The sequence below is a fragment of the Zonotrichia albicollis genome, chromosome 32 (assembly GCF_047830755.1).
Source record: "Zonotrichia albicollis isolate bZonAlb1 chromosome 32, bZonAlb1.hap1, whole genome shotgun sequence".
Taxonomy (NCBI): domain Eukaryota; kingdom Metazoa; phylum Chordata; class Aves; order Passeriformes; family Passerellidae; genus Zonotrichia; species Zonotrichia albicollis.
In genome coordinates, this window is record NC_133850.1 from 6,254,827 (window position 1) to 6,279,478 (window position 24,652).

General features: G+C 56.7%; 1 protein-coding gene across 2 annotated transcripts; it reads right to left on the reverse strand.

Annotated features, from left to right (window-relative positions):
* Positions 1–951: 951 nt before the first annotated feature.
* On the reverse strand, positions 952–24,388 carry MAP2K7 (mitogen-activated protein kinase kinase 7). Of its 2 annotated transcripts, XM_074530297.1 has the most exons (12): positions 24,217–24,388; positions 19,958–20,005; positions 16,442–16,577; positions 14,810–14,876; positions 12,842–12,955; positions 11,801–11,920; positions 11,014–11,121; positions 9,263–9,442; positions 7,557–7,637; positions 5,787–5,929; positions 4,497–4,542; positions 952–3,117 (listed from the first exon to the last, which is right to left on the reverse strand). In XM_074530297.1, the coding sequence occupies exons 1-12, from the start codon at positions 24,338–24,340 to the stop codon at positions 2,983–2,985; spliced, it is 1,302 nt and encodes a 433-aa protein (XP_074386398.1). In that variant the 5' UTR covers positions 24,341–24,388; the 3' UTR covers positions 952–2,982. The 2 variants fall into 2 exon arrangements, with proteins under 2 accessions (XP_074386398.1, XP_074386399.1); XM_074530298.1 differs by lacking the exon at positions 19,958–20,005.
* Positions 24,389–24,652: the final 264 nt, after the last annotated feature.

Sequence of the window (24,652 nt, forward strand, 5' to 3'; positions counted from 1 at the left end):
GTGTCCCTGCCGTGTCACTGGTGTCCCCTGTGCCATCCCTTCCTGTGTCCCCAATGTCACTCGTGTCCCTCCGGTGTCCCCAGCCCCGATGTCCCCACCCTCCACCTTCCTGTCCCTGTCCCCATCCTGATGTCCCCAAGGTCCACCTGTGCCACCTCCATCCGCGTCCCTGTCCCCTCTGTCCCCATCCCAATGTCACCCTGTCCCCAACATCCCATCTCCTGTGTCCCCAATGTTCCCTCTCTCATGTCCCCAATGTCCCATCTCCTGTTCCCAGTGTCCCCACCCTCCACTTTCCCATTCCTGTCCTCAGTGTCCCCATGTCCATCTGTGTCCCCATCCCCTTTCCCAATGTCCCCCTGTGCTTCCCCATGTCCCCAATGTCCCCCCACCCCAGTGTCCCCAATGTCCCCCCATATTTCCCCATGTCCTCACTGTCCCATGTCCATCCCAATGTCCTCGTGTCCCCATCCCAGTGTCCCCAATGTCCGCCAGTGTCCCCCCTCCCCATCCCAATGTCCCCAATGTCCCCAAGTGTCCCCAATGTCCCCCCTGCTCATCCCAATGTCCCCATCTCCCAATGTCCCTCGTATTTCCCCATGTCCCCACTGTCCCATGTCCAGCCTAGTGTCCCCAATGTCCCGCAGTGTCCCCCTCTCCCATCCCAGTGTCCCCAATGTCCCCTTCTCCAAATGTCCCGTGTCCCCAATGTCCCATGTCCATCTCAATGTCCCCAGTGTCCCCCCTCCCCATCCCAGCGTCCCCAGTGTCCCCAATGTCCCCATCTCCCAATGTCTCCCCATATTTCCCCGTGTCCCCACTGTATCATGTCCATCTCAGTGTCCCCAATGACCCCCAGTGTCCCCAATGTCCCCCAGTGTCCCCAGCCCAGTGTCCCCAATGTCCCCAATGTCCCCCAGTGTCCCCAGAGCCTGACGCCGACGCGGCCCCTCGGGTTCCACATGCGCATTTATAATAATAATAATTAATAATAATAATAATAATTAATAATAATAATTAATGAGGGTGAGGGGGGGCGGCGCCGCCCGCGCCCCCAATGCACTAAAACTGCACCTGCTGGCCTTGGGGACAGCGGGGACACGGCGGGGACACGGCCCGGCCCTGATTGTCACCGTGCCACCACCACGGCCCCGCCACCGGGGCCACCCCCGGGCCGTGTCCCCAGTGTCACATCCCTGGGCCATGTCCCCATTGTCACATCCTTGGTGTCACAGCCTCGGTGTCACAGCCCCAGGCCGTGTCCCATGTCACATCCTTGGTGTCACATCCCCGGTGTCACAGCCCAGTGTCACATTGTGGCATCACAGCGGTGTCACATCACGATGTCACATCTCTGGTGTCACATCCCTGGGCTGTGTCCCCTGTGTCACACCCATGGTGTCACATCGCGGTGTCCCTGGTGTCATATCGTGGTGTCACAGCCCAGTGTCACATCGTGGTGTCACATCTCTGGTGTCACATCCCTGGGCCATGTCCCTGGTGTCACATCCTTGGTGTCACATCGCGGTGTCACATCCTTGGTATCACATCCTTGGTGTCACATCGCGGTGTCACATCCTTGGTGTCACATCACGGTGTCACATCGTGGTGTCACATCCTGGGACTGGGCCCTGTGATGTCATGTCAGTGACATGTCTGTGTCCCCAGGCCACCACTCCGTGTCCTTCAGTGCCATGTCCCCATTGTCACAGCCCGGGGACATCTCTGTCCTGTGCCATCCCCCTGTCACAGCCTGGGGACGTCTCTGTCCTGCGTCACTTCCCGGTGCCAACCTGGTGCCACCTCTGTCCCTGTGTCACTTCCTGATGCCATCCCTGTGCCACATCCTGGTGCCATCTCTGTCTTGTGTCCTGTGTCACCTCCTGGTGCCATCTCTGTCCTGTGTCATCTCGGTCGTGAGTCACTTCCCGGTGCCATCCTGGTGCCACTCCTGTGTCCCCGTGTCACTTCCTGGTGCCATTCCTGTGTCCATTCCCAGTGCCACTTCTGTCCTGTGCCATCCCGATGCCATCTCTGTTCTGTGTCCCTGTGTCACATTCCAGTGCCATGCCCATGTCACGTGCTGGTGCCATCCCTGTGTCATGTTCCAGTGCCATCCTCGTGTCACATCCTGGTGCCATCCTCGTGTCACATCCCAGTGCCATCTCTGTGCCATCCTTCCGTGTCCCCTCGCTGTCCCTCGCTGTCACATCCCTGTGCTGGCTCTCCACGCTGTCCCCTGTGCCACATTCCTGTGCCTTCTCCGTGTCCCCGAGTGCCATCTCCGTGCCACGTCCCCACATGCTGGTGCCACCTCCGTGTCCCCTCAATGTCCCCTTGGGGCCGAGTGTCACATCCCCAGGCCCCGGTGTCACACCCGTGTCACATCCCCCGGCCGTGTCCGTGTCCCTGGGCCACCTCCCAGAGTGTCACATCCCAGAGTGCCACCTCTGAGTGTCACCTGCGAGTGTCACCTCTGAGCGTCACATCCCAGAGTGTCACACCCTCGGTGCCACCTCCCCATCCTGTCCCCAGCCCTGTCCCCTGTGGGAAACTGAGGCACGGCCAGGGGGACACAGAGGGGACAGGGCTGTCCCCTGGCCTCGGGGAGGTGGGGACAGTGGGAGGGGACAGCTGGGATGGCAGGGACACACTGGGGACACTCTGGGCCAGGCCGGGGCTGTGGTGGCCGTGGAAGTGTCACCGTCACGCTGAGTGTCACAGGGGGATGACACAGGGGGTGGCGCAGGGGGGTGACACAGGTGTCACCACCCCCAGTGGGTGTCACAAGTGTCCCTATCCCAGGGCTGTCCCTGGTGTCACAGGGAATGTCCCAGGGCTGTCCCCCGTGTCCCCTGCTGGGTGTGGTGGCACCAGGCAGTGTCCCAGGGCTGTCCCTGTCCTTGGAGGTGTCCCGGCTGTCCCCGGTGTCCCAGGGCTGTCCCCGGTGTCCCTGCCGGGCGTGGCGGCGCCGGGCGGGCGCTACCTGGTGAAGAAGGGCAGGTGGTGGCCCAGGCCACCCCCCGGGCGCGGGGACTCTGTCCGGGCCATCACGTCCTTGAACCAGGTGGCCACGTCCACCTCGAGCGTCTCGTAGCGCTTGATGAAGGTGTGCTCCTGTGGGGACATGGGGACATGGGGACACCAGGGACAGCAGGGACATGGGGACATCGGGGACACCAGGGACAGCGGGGACAGCAGGAACAGCAGGGACATGGGGACAGCAGGGACACCAGGGACAGCGGGGACATGGGGGACAGCAGGGACATGGGGACAGCAGGGACAGCGGGGACATGGGGACAGCAGGGACATGGGGACATCGGGGACAGCACGAACAGCAGGGACATGGGGACAGCAGGGGACAGTGGGGATATTGGGGGCATGGGGACAGCAGGACATCGGGGACATGGGGGACAGCAGGGATAGCAGAGGACATCAGGGACATTGGGGACATGGGGACAGCACAGACAGTGGGGACATGGGGGACAGCAGTGACATGACATGGGGACATCGGGGACATTTGGGACTTGGGGACATCAGGGACAGCAGGGGACATGGGGACATCAGGGATAGCAGGGACAGTGGGGGACATTGGGGACAGCAGGGATGTGGGGACATGGGGACATGAGGACACTGGGGGATATGAGCACAGGGGGACATGGAGGACAAAGCTTGGGGACACAGGGATGGAGCACCGAGGGTGACGGTCTGGGGACAAGGTGGGGACGGGGACACAGGACATGGATGTGGCATTGGGGACACGGGGACACAGCTGCAGACACACAGGGGAGGTGACAGGGACTTGGGGACCCCCAGGGACGGTGACATCATGCAAATGCCCCCACAGGTGACACACACGGCCCTTGGGGACACAGGGGACGGGGAGGGCATGGCCGTGGCTCTGGTGACAGCCATGATGGGGAGGTGGCACCGGGGACACGAGTGACAGCGGACAGGTGTGATAAGGGACAGGTGTGACAGGGGACGAGACGGATGTGATGGGACAGGTGACAGGTATGGCAGGTGAGGCACTGACAATGACAGGTGACAATGACAGGTGTGACAATGCCAGGGGACAGTGACAGGTGTCAGGTGTGACAATGACAGGTGCCAGGTGTGACAAAGACAATGACAGGTGACAATGACAGGTGTGACAATGACAGGTGTGACAATGCCAGGTGACAGTGACAGGTGCCAGGTGTGACAATGACAGGTGCCAGGTGTGACAAAGACAATGACAGGTGACAATGACAGGTGTGACAATGACAGGTGACAGTGACAGGTGCCAGGTGTGACAGTGACAGGTGCCACGTGTGACAATGACAATGACAGGTGACAGTGACAGGTGTGACAATGCCAGGCGTGACAATGACAGGTGACAGTGACAGGTGCCGGGTGTGACAATGACAATGACAGGTGCCAATGACAGGTGTGACAGTGCCAGGTGACAATGACAGGTGTGACAGTGCCAGGTGACAATGCCAGGTGCCACTCACCAGTAACTTGTTGTACTTTGGTCTCTTCCTGTGGTCCTTGGTGAGGCTGGGGGAGGGGACAGGGGGTGAGCACCTTTGGGACCCTTGGGACACGTCCCCATGTCCCCCCATGTCCCCCCGGTCCCCAGTGTCCCCCAGTGTCCCCCCCCGTCCCAGACGAAGGGAAGGGGTGGCACCTTGGGGACTCCTGGGGCTCTGTCCCTCCCATGTCCCCTGTGTCCCCATGTCCAACCCACATCCCCGTGTCCCCCGTGTGTCCCTGTGTCCCCCCATGCAGTCACGGACAAAGGCCTGAAAGTCCCCAGAGTATCTTGGGGACCCTCCTTGTCCCCAGTGTGTCCCCATGTCTCTGTGTGTGCCTCATGTCCCCACATCCCCGCCATGTCCTCTGTGTCCCCATGGTATCCCCCATGTCCCTGTGTCCCCTGTGTGTCCCCTTGTCTCCCCGTGTCCCCCCACGTCCTCTGTGTGTCCCCATATGTCCCCATGTCCCCAGTGTGTCCCCATGGTATCCCCCACGTCCCTCACGTCTCCATGTCCCCAGGTCCCCTGTGTCCTCCTGTGTCCCGTGTCCTCCTGTATCCCCCATGTCCCCATGTCCCCTGTGTGTCCTCCCATGCCCCACCACGTCCCTGTGTGTCCCCATGTCCCCCACATCGCCCGTGTCCCGTGTGTCCCCATGGTATCCCCCATGTCCCCATATCTCTCTGTGTCCCCATGTCCCCAGTGTGTCCCCCCTCTTCCCCCATGCCCCCAGTGTGTCCCCACGTCCCCCCCCATGTCCTGTGTCTCCATGTCCCCCTCATGTCCCTGTGTCCCCATGTCCTTATGTGTCCCCATATCCCCCCATGTCCCCTGTGTCCCCCCTCTTCCCCCATGCCCCCAGTGTGTCCCCATGTCCTGTGTCCCCTCCATGTTCCCCATGCCCCCCCATGTCCCTGTATGTCCCCCATGTCCCGTGTCCCCACCATGTCCCTGTGTGTCCCCAAATCCCTGTGCGTCCCCACATCCCCTGTGTGTCCCCATATCCCTGTGTGTCCCCATGTCCCTGTGTGTCCCCATGTCCCATGTCCCCACCATGTCCCTGTGTGTCCCCAAATCCCTGTGTGTCCCCATGTCCCGTGTCCCCACCATGTCCCTGTGTGTCCCCAAATCCCTGTGCGTCCCCACATCCCCTGTGTGTCCCCATGTCCCTGTGTGTCCCCATGTCCCTGTGTGTCCCCATGTCCCGTGTCCCCACCATGCCCCTGTGTGTCCCCATGTCCCCCCCGATGTCCCCGCTGTCCCCACCAGTCTCGGACGAAGGCCTGGAAGTCCCCGGAGAATCCCATGGCCGGGGGCAGCAGGGGGGGATCCTCCTGCAGCACCTTGGTCAGCACCTCGAAATCCGTCTTGCAGTTCTGGTACGGGAACTGCCCCGTGGCCAGCTCCACCTGCGTGGGGACAGGTGTGACACAGGTGTGACACACACAGGTGTGACAGGTGTGACACAGGTGTGACACGTGACACACACAGGGACAGCAGTTCTGGTACGGGAACTGCCCCGTGGCCAGCTCCACCTGGGGACACAGGTGTGACAGGTGTGACACAGGTGTGACACAGGTTTGACACAGGTTTGACACAGGTGTGACAGGTGTGACACACACAGGTGTGACAGGTGTGACACAGGTGTGACACACACAGGTATGACACAAGAGTGACACACACAGGGACAGCAGTTCTGGTACGGGAACTGCCCCGTGGCCAGCTCCACCTGCGTGGAGACACAGGTGTGACAGGTGTGACACACACAGGTGTGACAGGTGTGACACAGGTGTGACACAGGTGTGACACATGTGACACACACAGGGACTGCAGTTCTGGTACGGGAACTGCCCCATGGCCAGCTCCACCTGGGGACACAGGTGTGACACAGGTGTGACACATACAGGTGTGACAGGTGTGACACAGGTTTGACACACACAAGTGTGACACACACAGGTGTGACACACACAGGTATGACACAAGAGTGACACACACAGGGACAGCAGTTCTGGTACGGGAACTGCCCCGTGGCCAGCTCCACCTGCGTGGGGACAGGTGTGACACAGGTGTGACACACACAGGTGTGACAGGTGTGACACACAGGGACAGCAGTTCTGGTATGGGAACTGCCCTGTGGCCAGCTCCACCTGGGGACACAGTGTGACAGGTGTGACACACACAGGTGTGACACATGTGACACACACAGGGACTGCAGTTCTGGTACGGGAACTGCCCTGTGGCCAGCTCCATCTGGGGACACAGTGTGACAGGTGTGACACAGGTGTCACAGGTATGACAGGTGTGACAGGGACAGGTGACAGATGTGGCACTGCAGGGCTGAGGTGGCACCGTGGGGACACACTGGGGACCCAGAGGTGGTTGGGGCCGGCCTGGGGACACTGGGGGGATCAGGGACACTTTGGGGACAGCTGGGTGACTTTTAGGCACCCTGGGTGACATTTGGGGACTCTGGGGACACTCTGGGGACCCTGGGTGACACTGGGAATGCTTTAGGGACCCTGAGCGACATTGGGGGACTCTGGGTGACACTAGGGACACTTTAGGGACCCTGAGTGACATTTGGGGACACTCTGGGGACCCTGGGTGGCGTTTGGGGACGCTTTAGGGACCCTGGGGATGCTTTAGGGTCCTGGGGACACTCTGGGGACACTCTGGGTGACACTGAGTGACCCTGGTGACACCGTGGGGCCAGCACTCACCAGGGAGATGCCAAGGGATGGTGGGTGACCCTGGGTGACATTGGGGACACTGGGTGACACCGTGGGGCCAGCACTCACCAAGGAGATGCCGAGGGATGGTGGGTGACACTGGGTGACATTGGGTGACACTCTGGGGACAGTGACTCACCAGGGAGATGCCGAGGGACGTAGGGTGACCCTGGGTGACATTGGGGACACTGGGTGACACCGTGGGGACAGGGACTCACCAGGGAGATGCCGAGGGATGGTGGGTGACACTGGGTGACCCTGGGTGACATTGGGGACACTGGGTGACACCGTGGGGACAGGGACTCACCAGGGAGATGCCGAGGCTCCACACGTCGGCGCGGATGTCGTAGTCGGGCTTGGTGGGGTCGGGGGGGTCAATGCGCTCGGGCTGGGGGAGGGGCAGCGTTGGGGGCACGGGGGAGGGGCAGGGCCCCAGAACCCCCAGCCCCAAACATGGGAACCCCCAAACCCCCAAACGTGGGAACCCCCAAAAACCCAAACGTGGGAACCCCCAAACGTGGGAACCCCCAAAAACCCAAAACTGGGAACCCTCAAAGCTGGGGAACCCCCAAACCCCAAACCTGGGAATCCCCAAACACCCAGAACCCCAAACCCCAAACATGGGAACCCCCAAACACCCAGAACTGGGAACCCCCAAACACCCACAATCCCCAAACCCCAAACATGGGAACCCCCAGACCCTACACCTGGGAACCCCTGAAACCCCCAACCCCAAACATGGGAACCCCAAACCCCAAACTTGGGAACCCCCAAACCCAAAACCCGGGAACCTACAAACCCCAAACCTGGGAACCCCCAAAGACCCAAACCCCAAACATGGGAAATCCCAAATCCCAAAGCTGGGAACCCCCCAAACCCAGGAACCCCCAAACACCCAGAACTCCAAACCTGGGGAGCTCCTAGACCCTAAACCTGGGAATCCCCAGAACCCCAAACCTGGGGAACCCCAAACCCCAAAAATCCCAAACCTGGGGACCTCCCAGACCCTAAACCTGGAACTTCTGAAACCCCAAACCTGGAACCCCCAAACCCAGGAACTCCCAAAGACCCAAAACTGGGAACCTCAAAACCCCAAACCTGGGAACCCTCAAACATCCAAAGCCCCAGACCTGGGGGGGATTCTCAAAACCCCAAAGAAGCCAAACCCGGAGTGGAACCCCAAACCTGGGAACTCCCAAACCCCAAACCTGGGAACTCCCAAACCCCAAACCTGGGAACTCCCAAACCCCAAACATGGGAACTCTCAAACCCCAAACATGGGAACCCTCAAACCCCAAACCTGGGAACCCCCAAACCCCAAACATGGGAACCCTCAAACCCCAAACATGTGAACCCCCAAGCACCCAGAACCCCAAACCTGCCAATGTCCCCATGTCCCCTCACCACACACCCCGCACTCTGGGGGCTGTCCCCACATCCCCAGTGTCCCAGGGGATGTCCCCAATGTCCCTAACCCTGTCCCCATGTCCCCAGTGTCCCCTCACCGCCATGTAGGCCGAGCAGCCTGCGCTCTAGGGGCTGTCCCCATGTCCCCAGTGTCCCAGGGGATGTCCCCATGTCCCCAGTGTCCCCAATGTCCCCATGTCCCCAATGTCCCCTCACCACCATGTAGGCCGCACAGCCCGCGCTCCAGGGGCAGTCCCCATGTCCCCAATGTCCCCGAGGATGTCTCCAATGTCCCCTCACCGCCATGTAGGCCGCGCAGCCCGCACTCTGGGGGCAGTCCTCAATGTCCCAGGGTTGTCCCCATGTCCCCAGTGTCCCAGGGGATGTCCCCAATGTCCCCTCACCGCCATGTAGGCTGCACAGCCCGTGCTCTGGGGGCAGTCCCCTCATCCCCAGTGTCCCAGGGGATGTCCCCATGTCCCCAGTGTCCCCAATGTCCCCATGTCCCCAATGTCCCCTCACCACCATGTAGGCCGCGCAGCCCGTGCTCCAGGGGCAGTCCCCATGTCCCCAATGTCCCCGAGGATGTCCCCAATGTCCCCTCACCGCCATGTAGGCCGCACAGCCCGCGCTCCGGGTCTTGGCCTTGGAGTCCACCAGGCGGCCGCTGATGCCGAAGTCGCAGAGTTTGATCTGGCCCCGCTCGTCCAGCAGGATGTTGGAGGGTTTGACGTCCCTGTGGATCACGCCGTGCTTCTCCTTCAGGTACAGCAGCGCCTTCACGATCTGCAGGGACAGTGCCACCTCTGTGCCACCTCTGTGCCATCCTGTGTCACCTCTGTGCCACCGTCATCCTGCCCAGAACACCCTGACTGTCCCCAATGTCCCCTGTGGATCACCCCGTGCTTCTCCTTCAGGTACAGCAGCATCTTCACCATCTGTGGGACAGGGACTGTCCCCAGTGTCACCTCTGTGTCATCTCTATGCCACCTCTGTGCCAGCGTCCCCTTCCTGTCACTGTCACCTCTGTGCCAGCGTCCCCCTGCTCACTGTCACTGTCACCTCTGTGCCACCATCCCCCTGCTCACTGTCACTGTCACCCTGCCCACTCGGGATTGGGGTGCTGAATTCTGAGCACCCCCTGCCTGTCCCCAGTGTCCCCAATGTCCCAACTGTCCCCAGTGCCACTCGCTGTCACTGTCATTGTCCCCAGAACCCCAGAGCCACCCTGTGTGTCCTCAATGTCCGCAATGTCCCCAGTGCCTCCAATTCCCCCAGATGTCGCTAATGTCCCCAGTGTCCCCAAGACTCCAGGTGTTCCCAGTGTCGCCGGTTTCCCCAGTGTCCCCACTGTCCCAAATCTCCCCAATGTCCCCAAGGCACCAGGTGTCCCCAATGTCCCCGGTGTCTCCCAGCCCCCCGGATGTCCCCAATGTCCCCAGTCTCCCCCAGTGTCCCTCCTGTCACTCACTGCCACTGTCATCTTGTGCAGAATCCCAGAGCCACCCTGCATGTCCCCAGTGTCCCTAATGCTCCCATTGTCTCCAATGTCCCCAAGGCTGCAGGTGTCCCCAGTGTCTCCGGTGTCCCCATGTCCCCAGTGTCTCCATTGTCCCTGTTGTCCCCACTGTCCTCAGTGTCCCCCCCCTCAATGCTCCCAATGTCCCCAATCTCCCCCCGCGTCCCCACTGTCACTCACTGCCACTGTCATCCTGCCCAGAACCCCAGAGCCACCCTGCGTGTCCCCAGAGTCCCCCCTGTCCCCCGTGTCCCCAGTGTCTCCGGTGTCCCTAATGCTCCCATTGCCCCCAGTGTACCCCCTGTCCCACGTGTCCACAAGGCTCCAGGTGTCCCCAATGCTCCCAGTGTCCCCATTGTCCCAAATCTCCCCAGTGTTCCCAAGACTCCATATGACCCCAATGTCCCCAGTGTCTCTACTGTCCTCAATCTCCCCCAGTGTCCCTGCTGTCACTCAGTGCCACCGTCGTCTTGCCCAGAACCCCAGTGCCACCCTGCGTGTCCCCAATGCCCCCAATGCCCCCAATGTCCCCTCTGTCCCAAATCTCTCCAGTATCCCCAGTGTCCCCCATGTCCCCGCTGTCCCCAATGTTACCATTGTCCCCCAGTGTCCCCATTGTCCCTGCTGTCCCCAGTGTCACTCACTGCCACCGTCACCTTGCCCAGAGCCACCCTGCGCAGTGTCCCCAGTGTCCCCACTGTCCCCCAGTGTCCCCTCTGTCACTCACTGCCATCCTCATCTTGCCCAGAACCCCAGAGCCACCCTGCGTGTCCCCAGTGTCACCCTGCATGTCCCCAGTGTCCCCAGTGTCACCCTGTGTGTCCCCAGTGTCACTCACTGCCACCGTCATCTTGCCCAGGATGCGCTCGGGGATGGGGCCCTGGATTCTCTTCTTGAGTTTCTCGGCGCAGGTGCCCATGAGCTCCATGGCGATGAACACGTCGGTCTGGGGGAGCGGAAACGGGGACTGGGGGGACTGGGGGGGACTGGGATGGACTGGGGGGACTGGGGGGGACTGGGGAGGGACTGGGGGGAGCAGGAAACGGGGACTGGGGGGACTGGGGGGGACTGGGAGGGACTGGGGGGACTGGGGGGGACTGGGGGGACTGGGATGGACTGGGGGGACTGGGGGGAGCAGAAAACGGGGACTGGGGGGAATGGAGGGAATGCGGGGTCTGGGGGGGACTGAGAGCACTGGGAGGGCACTGGGAGTGAACTGGGGGCACTGGGAGGGACTGGGGGGCACTGGGTGTGCTGGGAGCACTGGGAGCATTGAGTGTACTGGGATGGACTGGGAGTACTGGGGGGCACTCCAGACCCTCCCCAGCCCTCCAGGTGCCCCCAGGTGTGCCCAGGTGTGTGCCCAGGTGTGCTCACGTTGGTGATGAAGGTGCCGAAGCACTGCACGATGTAGGGGATGCAGGGGATGTAGGGGTACCCAGATGTGCCCAGGTGCCCCAGGTGTGCCCAGGTGTGTGCCCAGGTGTGCTCACGTTGGTGATGAAGGTGCCGAAGCACTGCATGATGTAGAGGTACCCAGGTGTGCCCAGGTGCCCCAGGTGTGCCCAGGTGTGTGCCCAGGTGTGCCCAGGTGTGTGCCCAGGTGTGTGCCCAGGTGTGCTCACGTTGGTGATGAAGGTGCCGAAGCACTGCACGATGTAGGGGCAGTCGTGGCTCTTGAGCACCACGTCCAGGTCCATCAGGATGCGCTTGTTCTCCTCGCGGTTCCCCGAGCGCCGCATTTGCTGCAGGGGGGACGGGGGGACAGCGGTCACAGGTGTCCCCCAGGTGTCCCCCAAGTGTCCCAGATGTGTCCCAAGTCTCCCCCAGGTGTCCCAGGTATTCCAGGTGTCCCCCAGGCATTCCAGGTGTCCCCAGGTGTCCCTCAGCTGTCTCAGGTGTCCCCAGATGTCCCAGGTGTCCCACCTGTCCCCCAAGTGTCCCAGGGGTGTCCCCAGGTGTTCCCCAGGTGTCCCAGAGGGGTCCCACATGTCACAGGTGTTATGGGGGATCACAGGTATCACTGAGGGGGGTCCCAGGTGTCCCTCAGGCATCCCCACAGTGTCTCAGGTGTCCCAGGTATCCCCAGGTGTCCCCCAGATATCCTCAGGTGTCCCCCGTGGTGTCCCCGCAGTGTCCTGAGGTGTCCCAGGTGTCCTCCAGGTGTCGTCGCAGTGTCCCCCCAGGTGTGTCTCAGGTGTCCCCATGCTGTCCCAAGTGTGTCCCCAGGGGTCCCCCAGGTGTCCCTGCAGTGTCCCAGGTCTCCCCCAGGTATTCCAGGTGTCCCCAGGTGTGTCCCCAGGTGTCCCTGCAGTGTCCCAGGTCTCCCCCAGGTATTCCAGGTGTCCCCAGGTGTGTCCCCAGGTGTCCCTGCAGTGTCCCAGGTCTCCCCCAGGTATTCCAGGTGTCCCCAGGTGTGTCCCAGGGGTGTCCCCACGTGTCCCTGTGTTGTCCCCAGGTGTCCCCGCAGTGTCCCAGATGTCCCAGGTATCCTCAGGTCTCCCCCAGGTCTCCTGCAGGGGTCGCAGGTGTTCCCCAGGTCTCCCCAGCTGTCCCCGTGTTGTCCCAGGTGTCCCCCCAGGTGTCCCAGGTGTCCCCAGGTGTCCCCCAGGTGTCCCTGTGCTGTCCCCAGGTATCCCAGGTCCCCCAGGTGTCCCCGTGTGCACCTTGACGGCGATGACGTGCCCGGTCTTGCGGAATCGCATCTTCCACACCTGCCCGCAGGTGCCGCTGCCGATCTCGCCCAGGTTCTCCAGGTCATTGATCTCGGCCTGGTACCGCTGGGGGGGGCAGGGGGGGTTTAGGGGGCACCTGGGACAGCCCCGGCCTCACCTGGGGCCCACAGACAGGTAACACCCTCTATAGCCAGGTAACCCCTCAAACCTCACCTGGGCCCCACGGACAGGTAAACCCCCCTCAAACCTCACCTGGGCCCCACGGACAGGTAAACCCCCCTCAAACCTCACCTGGGCCCCACGGACAGGTAACATGGGCAGGTAACCCCTCCCTATGGCCAGGTAACCCCCCTGATCATCACCTGGGGCCCACAGACAGGTAACACCCTCTATAGCCAGGTAACCCCTCCCATCCTCACCTGGGACCCCACAGACAGGTAACCCCCCCCAATCCTCACCTGTTGCTGCACAGCCACGTAACATTACTCACGGACAGGTAACATGGCCAGGTAACCCCTCCTCAAACCTCACCTTGGGCCCATGGACAGGTGAACCCCCCTCAAACCTTACCTGGGCCCCACAGACAGGTAACACCCTCTGTAGCCAGGTAACCCCCCCTAACCCTCACCTGGGGCCCACGGACAGGTAACATGGGCAGGTAACATCCCCTGATCCTCACCTGGGGCTGCAGAGCCAGGTAACATCACTCACGGACAGGTAACTCCCCCATGGGCAGGTAACCCCCCCTAATCCTCACCTGGGGTCCCACGGACAGGTAACCACCCTTCACAGACAGGTAACCCCCCTCCATCCTCACCTGTGTCCTTCATGGCCAGGTAACCCCTCCCATCTTTACCTGGGCCCCCAGAGCCAGGTAACCCCTGCCAGTCCTCAGCTGTGCCCCTTCATGGCCAGGTAACCCTTCCACAGCCAGGGAACCCCTTGCATGGACAGGTAACCCCCCTGCATCCTCACCTGGGGCCCCACAGCCACGGAACCGCTCCCACCAGCCAGGTAATCCCCCCTCAAACCTCACCTGGGCTCCCACAGTCAGGTAACCCCACCCATCCTCACCTGAGCCCCTCACCATGCCCACGTGTCCCCCCCATCCTCACCTGTCACCCCCTCACTCTCACCTGTCCCCCCACGGCCAGGTACCCCCTGACTCGCCTGGGCCTCCATGGCCAGGTAACCCCTCCATGGCCAGGTAACACCCCCTCAATCCACACCTGCGTCCCCCAGAGCAAGGTAACCACCACTCCCATCCTCACCTGTGCACCCCACGGGCAGGTAACCCCCCAAAGTCAGGTAACGCCCCCTCCCCCATCCTCACCTGGGCCCCTCACCATGCCCACGTGTCCCCCCCATCCTCACCTGTCACCCCCTCATTCTCACCTGTCCCCCCACATCCAGGTACCCCCTGACTCACCTGTCTCTCTATGGACAGATAACCCCCTCACTCTCACCTGTCCCCCAATAGTCAGGTACCCCCATTCTCACCTGTCCCCCCCGACTCACCTGTCCCCCCACATCCAGGTACCCCCATTCTCACCTGTTCCCCCAAGGTCAGGTACCCCCATTCTCACCTGTCCCCCCCGACTCACCTGTCTCCCACATGCAGGTACCCCCATGCTCACCTGTCCCCCCACGGTCAGGTACCCCCATGCTCACCTGTCCCCCCAAGGTCAGGTACCCCCATTCTCACCTGTCCCCCCTGACTCACCTGTCCCCCACAGCCAGGTACCCCCATGCTCACCTGTCCCCCCAAGGTCAGGTACCCCCATTCTCACCTGTCCCCCCCACAGCCAGGTACCCCCATGCTCACCTGTCCCCCACATGCAGGTACCCCCATGCTCACCTGTCCCCCCACAGCCAGGTACCCCCATGCTCACCTGTCCCCCACATGCAGGTACCCCCATGCTCACCTGTCCCCCCACAGCCAGGTACCCCCATGCTCACCTGTCCCCCCACGGTCAGGTACCCCGTCTGTTTCATGATCTCCTGCAGCTTCTGGTCGATCTCAATGCTATGAAGGCAACGGGAGAGTTCAGCCAATCAGCTCAGGGCACAGGGAGAGCCCGGCCAATCAGCTGAGGGTAATGGGAGAGCTCAGCCAATCACCTCAGGGCACTTGGAAAGCCTAGCCAATCAGGTCAGGGCATGGGGAGAGCCTGGCCAATCAGCACACACAGAATCACAGCTCTGGCCAATCGCAGGACAGGAAATCCCACCTGCCAAGCCAATCAGCACCCAGGGAGCTCTCACACTCCTGGCCAATGAGCACACAGCTCTCCTGCCCACCAGGCCAATCAGCAACTGGGATCCTCTGAACCATCAACCAATCAGCAGCTGCAAACCCTGCTCCAGCCAATCACTGCTCGAAATCACTCTGAAGCTCCGGCCAATGAGAACATGCCACTCCCCAGGCTCTGGCCAATCAGGGCCTACACGCCCTCAGAGCAGCAGCCAATCAGCACCACAGGCTCCTGAACGTCAGACCAATCACTGCGCGAATCCTCCTGCCCAGCCAATCAGAGCACATGGCCCCTTGGATCTCTGGCCAATCAGTGCACAGGATCTCCCTGGAATCTCTGGCCAATGACCACCTGCAGACTCCTGCCCACCCAGCCAATCAGCACAAGCCTCCTGCTCGGCCAATCAGCTCACGTTATCACCCTAGAATTCTATCCAATCAGAGCATGAAAAACTCCCTGCTCTCTGGCCAATCATGGCACAGGATCTCTCAGAATCTCTGGCCAATCAGAGCACAGGATCGCCCAAAGCCTCTGGCCAATGAGGACACACGACACACTCCTTGCCAATCAGAGTCCATGATCCTCTGTCGGCCAATCAGAGCACAGGATCTCCACAGACCTCTAGCCAATCAGGATGCATGACCCTCCTCTGGCAATTGTGAGCCAATCAGGACACAGGATTCCCTTGGACTTCTGTTCAATCAAGCTTTGATTCTGCTGGACTACTGGCCAATCAGAACAGGGGACCTCCCCTAACCTCTGACCAATCACAGCACAGGACCTCCCTACACCTCTGGCCAATCAGAGCACAGGACCTCCCCCAATCTCTGACCAATCAGAGCACAGGATCTTCCAGTGCCTCTGGCCAATCCGTTCCCAGGCTCACCCCAATGGGCCAGTCAGCACCCAGGCTCTCCCCAATCAGCCAATCAGCTTCCAGGTATTTTTACATTGGCCAATCAGCTTCCAGACTCTCCATAATCAGCCAATCAGCTTCCAGGCACTTCTCCATTGCCCAATCAGCTTCCAGGCTCTCCCCAATCAGCCAATCAGCTTCCAGGCTCTCCCCCACTGGCCTAACAGCATCCAGATTCTCCCCAACCAGCCAATCAGCTTCCAGGCTGTCTCCAATCAGCTTCCAGGCTCTCCCCCATTGGCCAATCAGTATCCAGGCTCTCCCCAAGCTCCTCAATCAGCCAATCAGCACCCAAGGTCTCCCAAATCAGCCAATCAGCTTCCAGTCTCTCCCCCATCAGCTTCCAGCCTCTCCTCAACCAGCCAATCAGCTCCCAGGCTCTCCCCGTCAGCCAATGAGGGCGCGGGGGCGTGTCCTCACCTCTCGAGGCTGCGCGGCACCAGGAACGGGGGCGGGGGCAGCCCCAGCATCTGCCGGGGCCGGGGGGGGGGCGCGGGCTGGGGGCTCTCGGGGGGACCCCCCCGGCCCCCCTCGCTCACCAGGGGCAGCTGCAGGGCTGGGGGGGGAGAGCAGAGTCAGGGACCCCAAAATGGGGGGAGAAACCCCAAAAATGGGGAGAAACCCAAAATGGGGGGAGAAACCCCAAAAATGGGGAGAGAAACCAAAAAATGGGGGGAGAATCCCCAAAACAGGGAGAGAAACCCCAAAACAGGGGAAAAACCCACAAATGGGGAGAGTACTTCAAAGATGGGGGAAAACCCCAAAAATGGGGAGAGAGAAACCCAAAAATGGGGGAGAACCCCCAAAAATGGGGGGAGAAACCCAAAAACTGAGAGAGAACCCCAGAAATGGGGGAGAACCTCAAAATGGGGAGAGAAACCCAAACACGGGAAGAGAACACAAAAACGGGGAGGGAAACCCCAAAAATGGAGAGAGAAACCCCAAAAAACAGAGAGAGAAACACAAAATGGGGAGAAAACCCCAAAAAATGGGGAGAGAACGTCAAAAATGGGGAGAGAAACCAAAAAATGGGGAGAGAGCCCCAAAACGGGGAGAGAACCCAAAAAACAAAGAAGGAACCCCAAAAATGGGGAGAGAAACCCCAAAATGGGGGGAGAATAAAAAAAAACAGGGCAAACTCCAGAAATAGGGAGAAAATCTCAAAAATAGGTGAGAACCCCAAAAACGGGGAGAGAGCCCAAACACAGAGAGAGAAATCCCAAAAACGGGGGGAAAACCCCAAAAATGGGGAGAGATCCCCAAAAATGGAGAAGCCCAAAAAAGGAGAGAGAAACCTAAAAAAGGGGAGAGAATTCCAAACATGGGGAGAGACAGAACCCCAAAATTTGGGCAGATCACTCAAAAAATGGAGGAGAGAACCCCAAAATAGGGAGAGAATCTAAAATTTGGGAGAGAAGCCTAAAAATGGGGAGAGAATGATCAGGGACCCCAAAAATGAGGAGAGAACTCCAAAAATAGGGGGAGACACAGCAGGGACCCCAAAATTCATGTGGGGAGAGAAAAACTGAACAGGAACCCCCAAAGTGGGAGGAAAAACATCAGGACCCCAAAATAAGAGGAGAAAATTGTCAAAATGCAAAAATTGGTGAGCAAAAAGGTCAAAACCCCATAAACTGAGAACCCCAAAATTTTCCCCTTTTTCTCCTCTTTTTGCAGTTTCCTGCCCCATTTTCCTGCAATTTCCCCCAATTTTTCCCATTTTCTCCCCCAATTCTCACATTTTTCCTGGTTTTCCCCACTTCCCCCTCATTTTTTCCATAATTTACCCAATTTTCCCATTTTTCCCATTTCCTCCCCAATTTTTTCCCATTTCTCTCCCAGTTTTTCCAATTTTATTTCCCCATCTTCTCCCCAATTTCCACCTATTTCCCTGTTTTCCCAATTCCTCCCAATTTTCCTCCATTCCTCCCATGTTTGCTTCCCCCCAAAATTTTCCCAATTTGCCCCCAATTTCCTGGTTTTTCCCACGATTTTCCCATATTTTCCCAAATTTTCCCCATTGTCTCCCCCATTTCTCCCACACTTCCCACCCACTTTTTGTGGTTTTCCCCATTTGCCCCCCAGTTTTTCCACAATTTTTCTAACTTCCCCCATTTTTCCCATTTTCCCTCCCTTCCCCCCCCATTTTTTCCCACTTTCCCCCAAATTTCTTCCATTTTCCTCCCAGTTTTTCCAAAATTTTCCCCATTTTCTCCCCAATTATTCCCATTTCCCCCACATTTTCCCCCCATTTTTCCTGATTTCCCCCCAGTTCCACCTGGTCTTCCCCCCATTCTTCCCCCAAATTTCCTTCCCAATTTTCCCTCATTTTCCTCTCAGTTTTTCCAAGTCTTCTCCCCAATTCCCTCCCCCACCATTTCCTTCCCATTTCCTGCCAGTTTTTACAAATTTTCCCCCCATTTTCCAGATTTTCCCAATTTTCCCCATTTTTCCTGCATTTCCCCCCCACCAATTTTCCTGTTTCATCCCCATTTCCCCCCAATTTTCTTGTTTTCCCCACATTTTCCTCCCAGTTTTTCCAAATTTTTCTCCATTTGCTCCCAAATTTTTCCCATTTCCTCTCCGTTTTCTCCTCAATTTTCTCCATTTCCTCCCCAATTTTCCCATTTCCCCCCACTTTATCCCATTTTTCCCAATTTCCCCCCAATTCCCTCTGCTTTTCCCCCCATTCTTCCCCCAAATTTCCTTCCCATTTCCCCACAATTTCCCCCCATTTTTCCAAATTTTTCTCCCCAATTTTTCCCATTTTCCCCAATTTCCCCACAATTTTTCCCCATTTCCTCCCAGTTTTTCCCAATTTCCCAGCAATTTTCCCGTTTTCTCCCTATTTTCCCCAATTCCCCCCCAGTTTTCTTGTTTCCCCCCTATTCCCCCACATTTTTCCCATTTCCCCCTGGTTTTCCACCCCTTTTTACCATTTCCCTCCATTTCACCCCCAGTTTTTCCAAATTTTTCCCCATTTGCTCCCAAATTTTTCCCATTTCCCCCCCCCGTTTTACCCCAGTTTTCTCTCAATTTTCCCATTTCTCCTCAATTTTCTCCATTTCCCCCCAATTTTCTAATTTCTCCCCATTTTCCCCCATTTCCTTCCAATTTCCCCCATTTTCCTCCCAGGTTTTCCAGGTTTTTTCCCCCCCAATTCTCCCAGGTTTCCCCCCCATTTTCCCCCCAATTTTCCCAATTTCCCTGGTTTTTCCCCCATTTTTCCCGGTTTTCCCCATTTCCCCTATTTTCTCCCCCCCCCAATTTTCCATCATTTTCCTCCAAGTTTTTCTGAACTTCTCTTAATTTCTCCCCAATTTTTCCCATTTCCACCCCCATTTTTCCCATTTCCCCCATTCCCTGTTTTTCCCCCATTTCCCCCCAATTATCCCCCTTTTCTCCCCATTTTTCCCATTCCCTCCCCCCAATTTCCCCCAATTTCCCCGTCCCCCCCCCCCCATTTCCCCAATGGTCTGTTCCGGCTGCATGCTGCAGGGGCCGGGGGGGTCACTCCATGCCACAGCCAGGGGGGGGGAGGGGACACAGGGGGACATTCCGGGGTGGGAGGGGCAAAGAAAATGCTGGGGGGGAGGGGGTTGGGGTCAAGATGCTGCAAGGGGGAAACTGAGGCACGGGAGGGAAGGGGTTAAATGGGGAGGGAGGGGCCAAGATGCTCCAAAGGGGAAATTGAGGCACAAGGGGGAGGGGTTAAAAGGGGAGGGAGGGGCCAAGATGCACCAAAGGGAAAACTGAGGCACAAGGGGGCAGGGTTAAAAGGGGGCGTGGTTTAATGGGGGCGTGGTTAAATGGGGGCGTGGTTAAATGGGGGCGGGTTTTAAAGGGGTGGGTTTTAAAGGGGCGGGGTTAAATGGGGGCGTGGTTTAAAAGGGGCGGGGTTAAAAGTGGGCGGGGTTAAAGGGGGAGGGGCGGTACCTGCTCGCTGGGACGGAGCGGGGGCGGGGCTAAGGGTGATGACGATGACTGGAGATGGGGGAGGGGCAGCGAGGGGGGGGAAAGAATCAAGAAATAATAAAAAAATAACAAAAAATAATAAAAATAATAAAAATAATAAAATAATAAAAAGAAATCAAAAACAAAACAGAAAGAAAAAAAGAGAAAAAAAATTAAAAAGGGAGGGATTGGAGGGAGGTAATTCAATCTGGGGCAAGAATGAATTCAAATTGGGAGGAAACGAAACGAAATTGTCAGGAAAAATGAATTTAAATTGGGGAAAACGATTTCAATCGGGGAGCAAAAATGAATTTAAATTAGGGGAAAACGATTTAAATCGGGGAGCAAAAATGAATTTAAATTAGGGGAAATAAATTGGGGGGAAAATGAATTTAAACTGGGGAAATAATTTAAATTAGGTGGGAAAAATGGGTTTGAATTGGGGGAAATTAATTTAAATTGAGGAGCAGGGATTAATTTAAAATTGGAAGAATTAAGTTAAATTGGGGAGAAGAAATTAATTTAAAATAGAAATAAACTTAAATTGAGGGGCAAGAATTAATTTAAATTGGGGCCAGAAATGAAATTAAATTGGGGAAAAATGAAGTTAAATTGGGGAGGAAAATCAATTTAAATTGGAGAAATAATTTAAATTGGGGAGTAGAAATAAATTTAAATTGGGGAAATAAATTGGGGCAGAAATGAATTTAAGTTGTGGGAAATAATTTAAATCGGATAGCAAAAATGGAATTTAATTGGGGGAAATAAATAAAATTTCGGGCAAAAATGAATTTAAATTGGGGGGAAATGAAGTTAAATTGGAGGGGAAAAATAATTTAAATTGGGGAAAACAAACTTAAATTGAGAGGCGGGAATTGATTTAAATTGGGGACAGAAATTAATTTAAATTGGGAGAAATAATTGGGGCAGAAATTTATTTAAATTGGGAGAAACGAAGTTAAATTGGATGGGAGAATAAATTTAAATTGAGGAAATTAATTTAAATTGGGAAGCAGAAATTCATTAAAATTAGGGGGAATAAATTGGGGGCAGAAATGGATTTAAAATGGGGGAATGAATTTAAATAAATTAATTTAAATTTGGGGGGAATAAACTTAAAATGGGGGCAGAAATAAAGTTAAACTGGGGAGAAGAAATTAAATTAAATTGGGAGAAAAAAACATAAATTGAAATTTAAGCAAATATTAATTTAAATTGTGAGGAAATTAAATTAAATGGGGGCAGAACAATTTGAATTGAGGGGAGAAATGTAAATGGATTTAAATCAGAAAAAATGAATTTAAATCAATTTAAAATGGATTAAAATGAGAGGAATTCTTTAATTGAAATGAATTTAAATTGGGGGAAAATGAAATTGAGCTGAAGTTGGAGGAACAGGAATGAAAATGAATTTCAATTGGAGGGAACAGAAATATAAATGGAATTTAAATGGAATTTAAATGGAATTTACATGGAATTAAATTGGGGAGGGGACAGAGATGAAACTGGGGGGGACAGGAGCGAAATTCAGGGGGAAAACAAATTTGGGGGCAAAGAAATGAATTCAAATTGGGGAAAATTAAATTGGGAAAAATCAAATTAAATTGGGGGAAAAAATCCCTTTAAATTGGGGAAAATAATCAAATTAAACTGGGGAAAATAATCTAATTAAACTGGGGAGTTCCGGGATGAATTTGGGGGGAAAATTTAAATTTTGGGATAAAAATGAGCTTAAATTTGGAAGGGGGGGAGGGGAAAGGGAATGGGGGGGGAGCTGCTCCCCCTGGCCTGGGAAATCCCAAAAAAGTCCCCAAAAATCCCCCAAAATCTGCAGGGAATGGTCCTGGAGGGGGAATCCTCGAGGTGACAACGGGGGGAACCCCAAAAAATCCCATTGCAAACATCCCCCTCCCCAGAGAACCCCAAATCCCCCCCAAAAAACCCCAAAAACCCCCCCAGATCCCCCTAAAGCTGCCAGGACTGCCCCAAAATGTCCCTAAACTGGTCCCAAACTGCCCCAAATACCCCAAAACTGCCCCAAACTGCCCTAAAATGGCCCCAAACTGCCCCAAAATATCCCTAAACTGCCCTAAAATGGTCCAAAATGACCCAAAATATCCCCAAAACTGCCCCAAACATCCCAAACTTTCCCTAAACTGCCCTAAAATGACCCAAAGTTGCCCTAAAATGGTCCCAAACTGCCCCAAAATGTCCCTAAATAGCCCCAAAACTGCCCCAAATACCCTGAAACTGCCCCAAACATCCCAAAACTGCCCCAAAATGTTCCTAAAATTCCCCAAAACTGCCCCAAAATATCCCTAAATTGCCCCCAAAACCACCAAAACTGCCCTAAAATGGCCCAAAACTGCCCCAAAGATCCCAAACTTTCCCTAAACTGCCCCAAAACTGCCCCAAAACTGCCCCAAAACAACCCTAAATGGCCCCAAATATCCCCAGACTGCCCCAAACAGCGCCAAAATTTCCCTAAACAGCCCCAAAACTGCCCCAAATACCCCAAAACTGCCCCAAATTGTCCCTAAAGTGCCCCAAAACTGCCCCAAAATATCCCTAAATTGCCCCCAAATACACCAAAACTGCCCCAAAATGTCCCTTAAGTGCCCTAAAAGGCCCCAAACATCCCAAAACTGCCCCAGACTGCCCCAAAATTTCCCTAAACTGCCCCAAAATGTCCCTAAATTGCCCCCAAAACCACCAAAACTGCCCTAAAATGGCCCCAAACTGCCCCAAAATGTCCCAAAACTGCCCCAAATACCCCAAAACTGCCCCAAAATGTCCCTCAAGTGCCCCAAACCCACCTGAACTCCCCCTGAGGAGCCAGAACTGCCCCTAAATGTCCCAAACTTGCCCCAAAGCTGCCCCAGAATGTCCCAAATTTCCCCCAAACACCCCAAATTTGCCCCCAAAACTCTAAACTTGCCCCAGACACCCCAAAGTTTGCCCCAAACACCCCAAAATGGTCCCAACCTGCATCAAGCGCCTCAAATCTACCCCAAAACCCCCAAAACTACCCCAAAATGCTCCCAAACTGCCCCAAACACCCCAAATTTGCCCCAAAAACCCCAAAACTGCCCCTGAGGAGCCAGAACTGCCCCGAATTGACCCTAAACTGCCCCAGACATGCAAGAATTGCCCCGAACTCCCCAAAATGTCCCAAATCTGCCCCGGACACCCCAAAGTTGCCCCAAACAACTCATATCTACCCCAAAACCCCCAAAATGCTCCTAAACTGCCCCAAACACCCCAAACCTGCCCCAAACACCCCAAATTTGCCCCCAAAACTCCAAACCTGCCCCAAGCACCTCAAGTTTGCCTCAAACATCCCAAACCCACCCCGAACTCCCCAAAATGTCCCAAAATGGCCTCAAACACCTCAAATCTACCCCAAAACCCCCCAAAACCTAAAACGAGCCCCAAATTATCCCAAAGTGCTCCAAAAACCCCAAATCTGCCCCGGACTCCCCCAAATATCCCTAAACTGTTACAAACACCCCAAATTTACCCCAAACCTGCCCCAAACTCCCCCAAATTCCCCTAAACCTGCCCCAAACACCCCAAAACTGCCCCGTATTCCCCAAAATACCTCAGATCTGCCCCAAATTCCCCAAGTGTGCCCCCAACATCCCAAATTTACCCCAAACACCTCAAATCTACCCCAAAATCCCCAAAACCCCAGAACTACCACAAAATGATCCCAAACTGCCCCAAACGCCCCAAGTTTGCTCTAAACACCCCAAAATGTTCCAAACACCTCAAACCTGCCACAAACACCCCAAAACTGCCCCGGACTCCCCAAAATTTCCCTAAAGCTGCCTCAAGCACCTCAAATCTACCCCAAAACCCCCAAACCCCCAGAACTGCCCCAAAATGCTCCTAAACCTGCCCGAAACACCCCAAAATGACCCAAACACCTCAAATTTACCCCAAACACCCCAAACCTGCCCCGAACTCCCCAAAATTTCCCTAAACTCGCCTCAAGCACCCCAAACCTGCCCCTAACACCCCAAATTTACCCCAAACACCCCAAAACTGCCCCGGACACCCCAAACCTAACCCGGACACCCCAAACCCCCCCAAACCTGTCCCGGCCCCTCCATCCCCGCTCCCCTCCCCCCTCCAGCCCCGCTCTCCCCTCACGGCCCCGCTCCCCTCCCCCCCCCCTCAGCGCGGCCTCCGCCCCGCCCCCCCCGCGCCGCTCCCGCCGCCCCCCCGGCCCCGCTCACTGGGGCGAGCGCGGGCGGGGCCGATGTCGAGGTTGAGGTCGATTCTCCGCCGCGCCTCGCGGTTCTCCTGCTTCAGCTTCGCCTCCAGCCTCGACAGCTTCTGCTCCAGCGAGGACGCCGCCATCTTCCCCCCCCGCGTGGCGCATGCGCGGGGCCCGCGGGGGGCGGGGCTTGGAGCCGCCGCCGTACGGAGGGAGGGAGCGGAGGGCGCCGCCATCTTCCCGCTGGGATGGGTAATACGCATGCGCGCAGCGCGGTGTTGTGAATTCTGGGTCTCACCGGGTGCCGTATGGAGAAGCCGCTGGGTGGGCACCTCCATGTTCGCCCTGTGGTCGTTATTGCGCATGCGCGGAGTGACGGGAGGCCGTTATGCGCCTCAGCCACTGCTGTAAATAGGGGAGAGCTGAAGGGAGGACAAGGGGGGGTTTGGGTTCAT

What these genes read in the sequence shown, in the direction of transcription:
- MAP2K7 (XM_074530297.1), bottom strand. Translation starts at nt 24,340, where the DNA reads ATGGCGGCGTCCTCGCTGGAGCAGAAGCTGTCGAGGCTGGAGGCGAAG. An exon ending in ACCTGACCGTGGGGGGACAG is followed by an intron (nt 12,956 to 14,809) that starts GTGAGCATGGGG and finishes TGCCCCCCCCAG; the next exon opens with CGGTACCAGGCCGAGATCAA. An exon ending in GCTGTGCGGCCTACATGGCG is followed by an intron (nt 7,638 to 9,262) that starts GTGAGGGGACAT and finishes CCCCTCCCCCAG; the next exon opens with CCCGAGCGCATTGACCCCCC.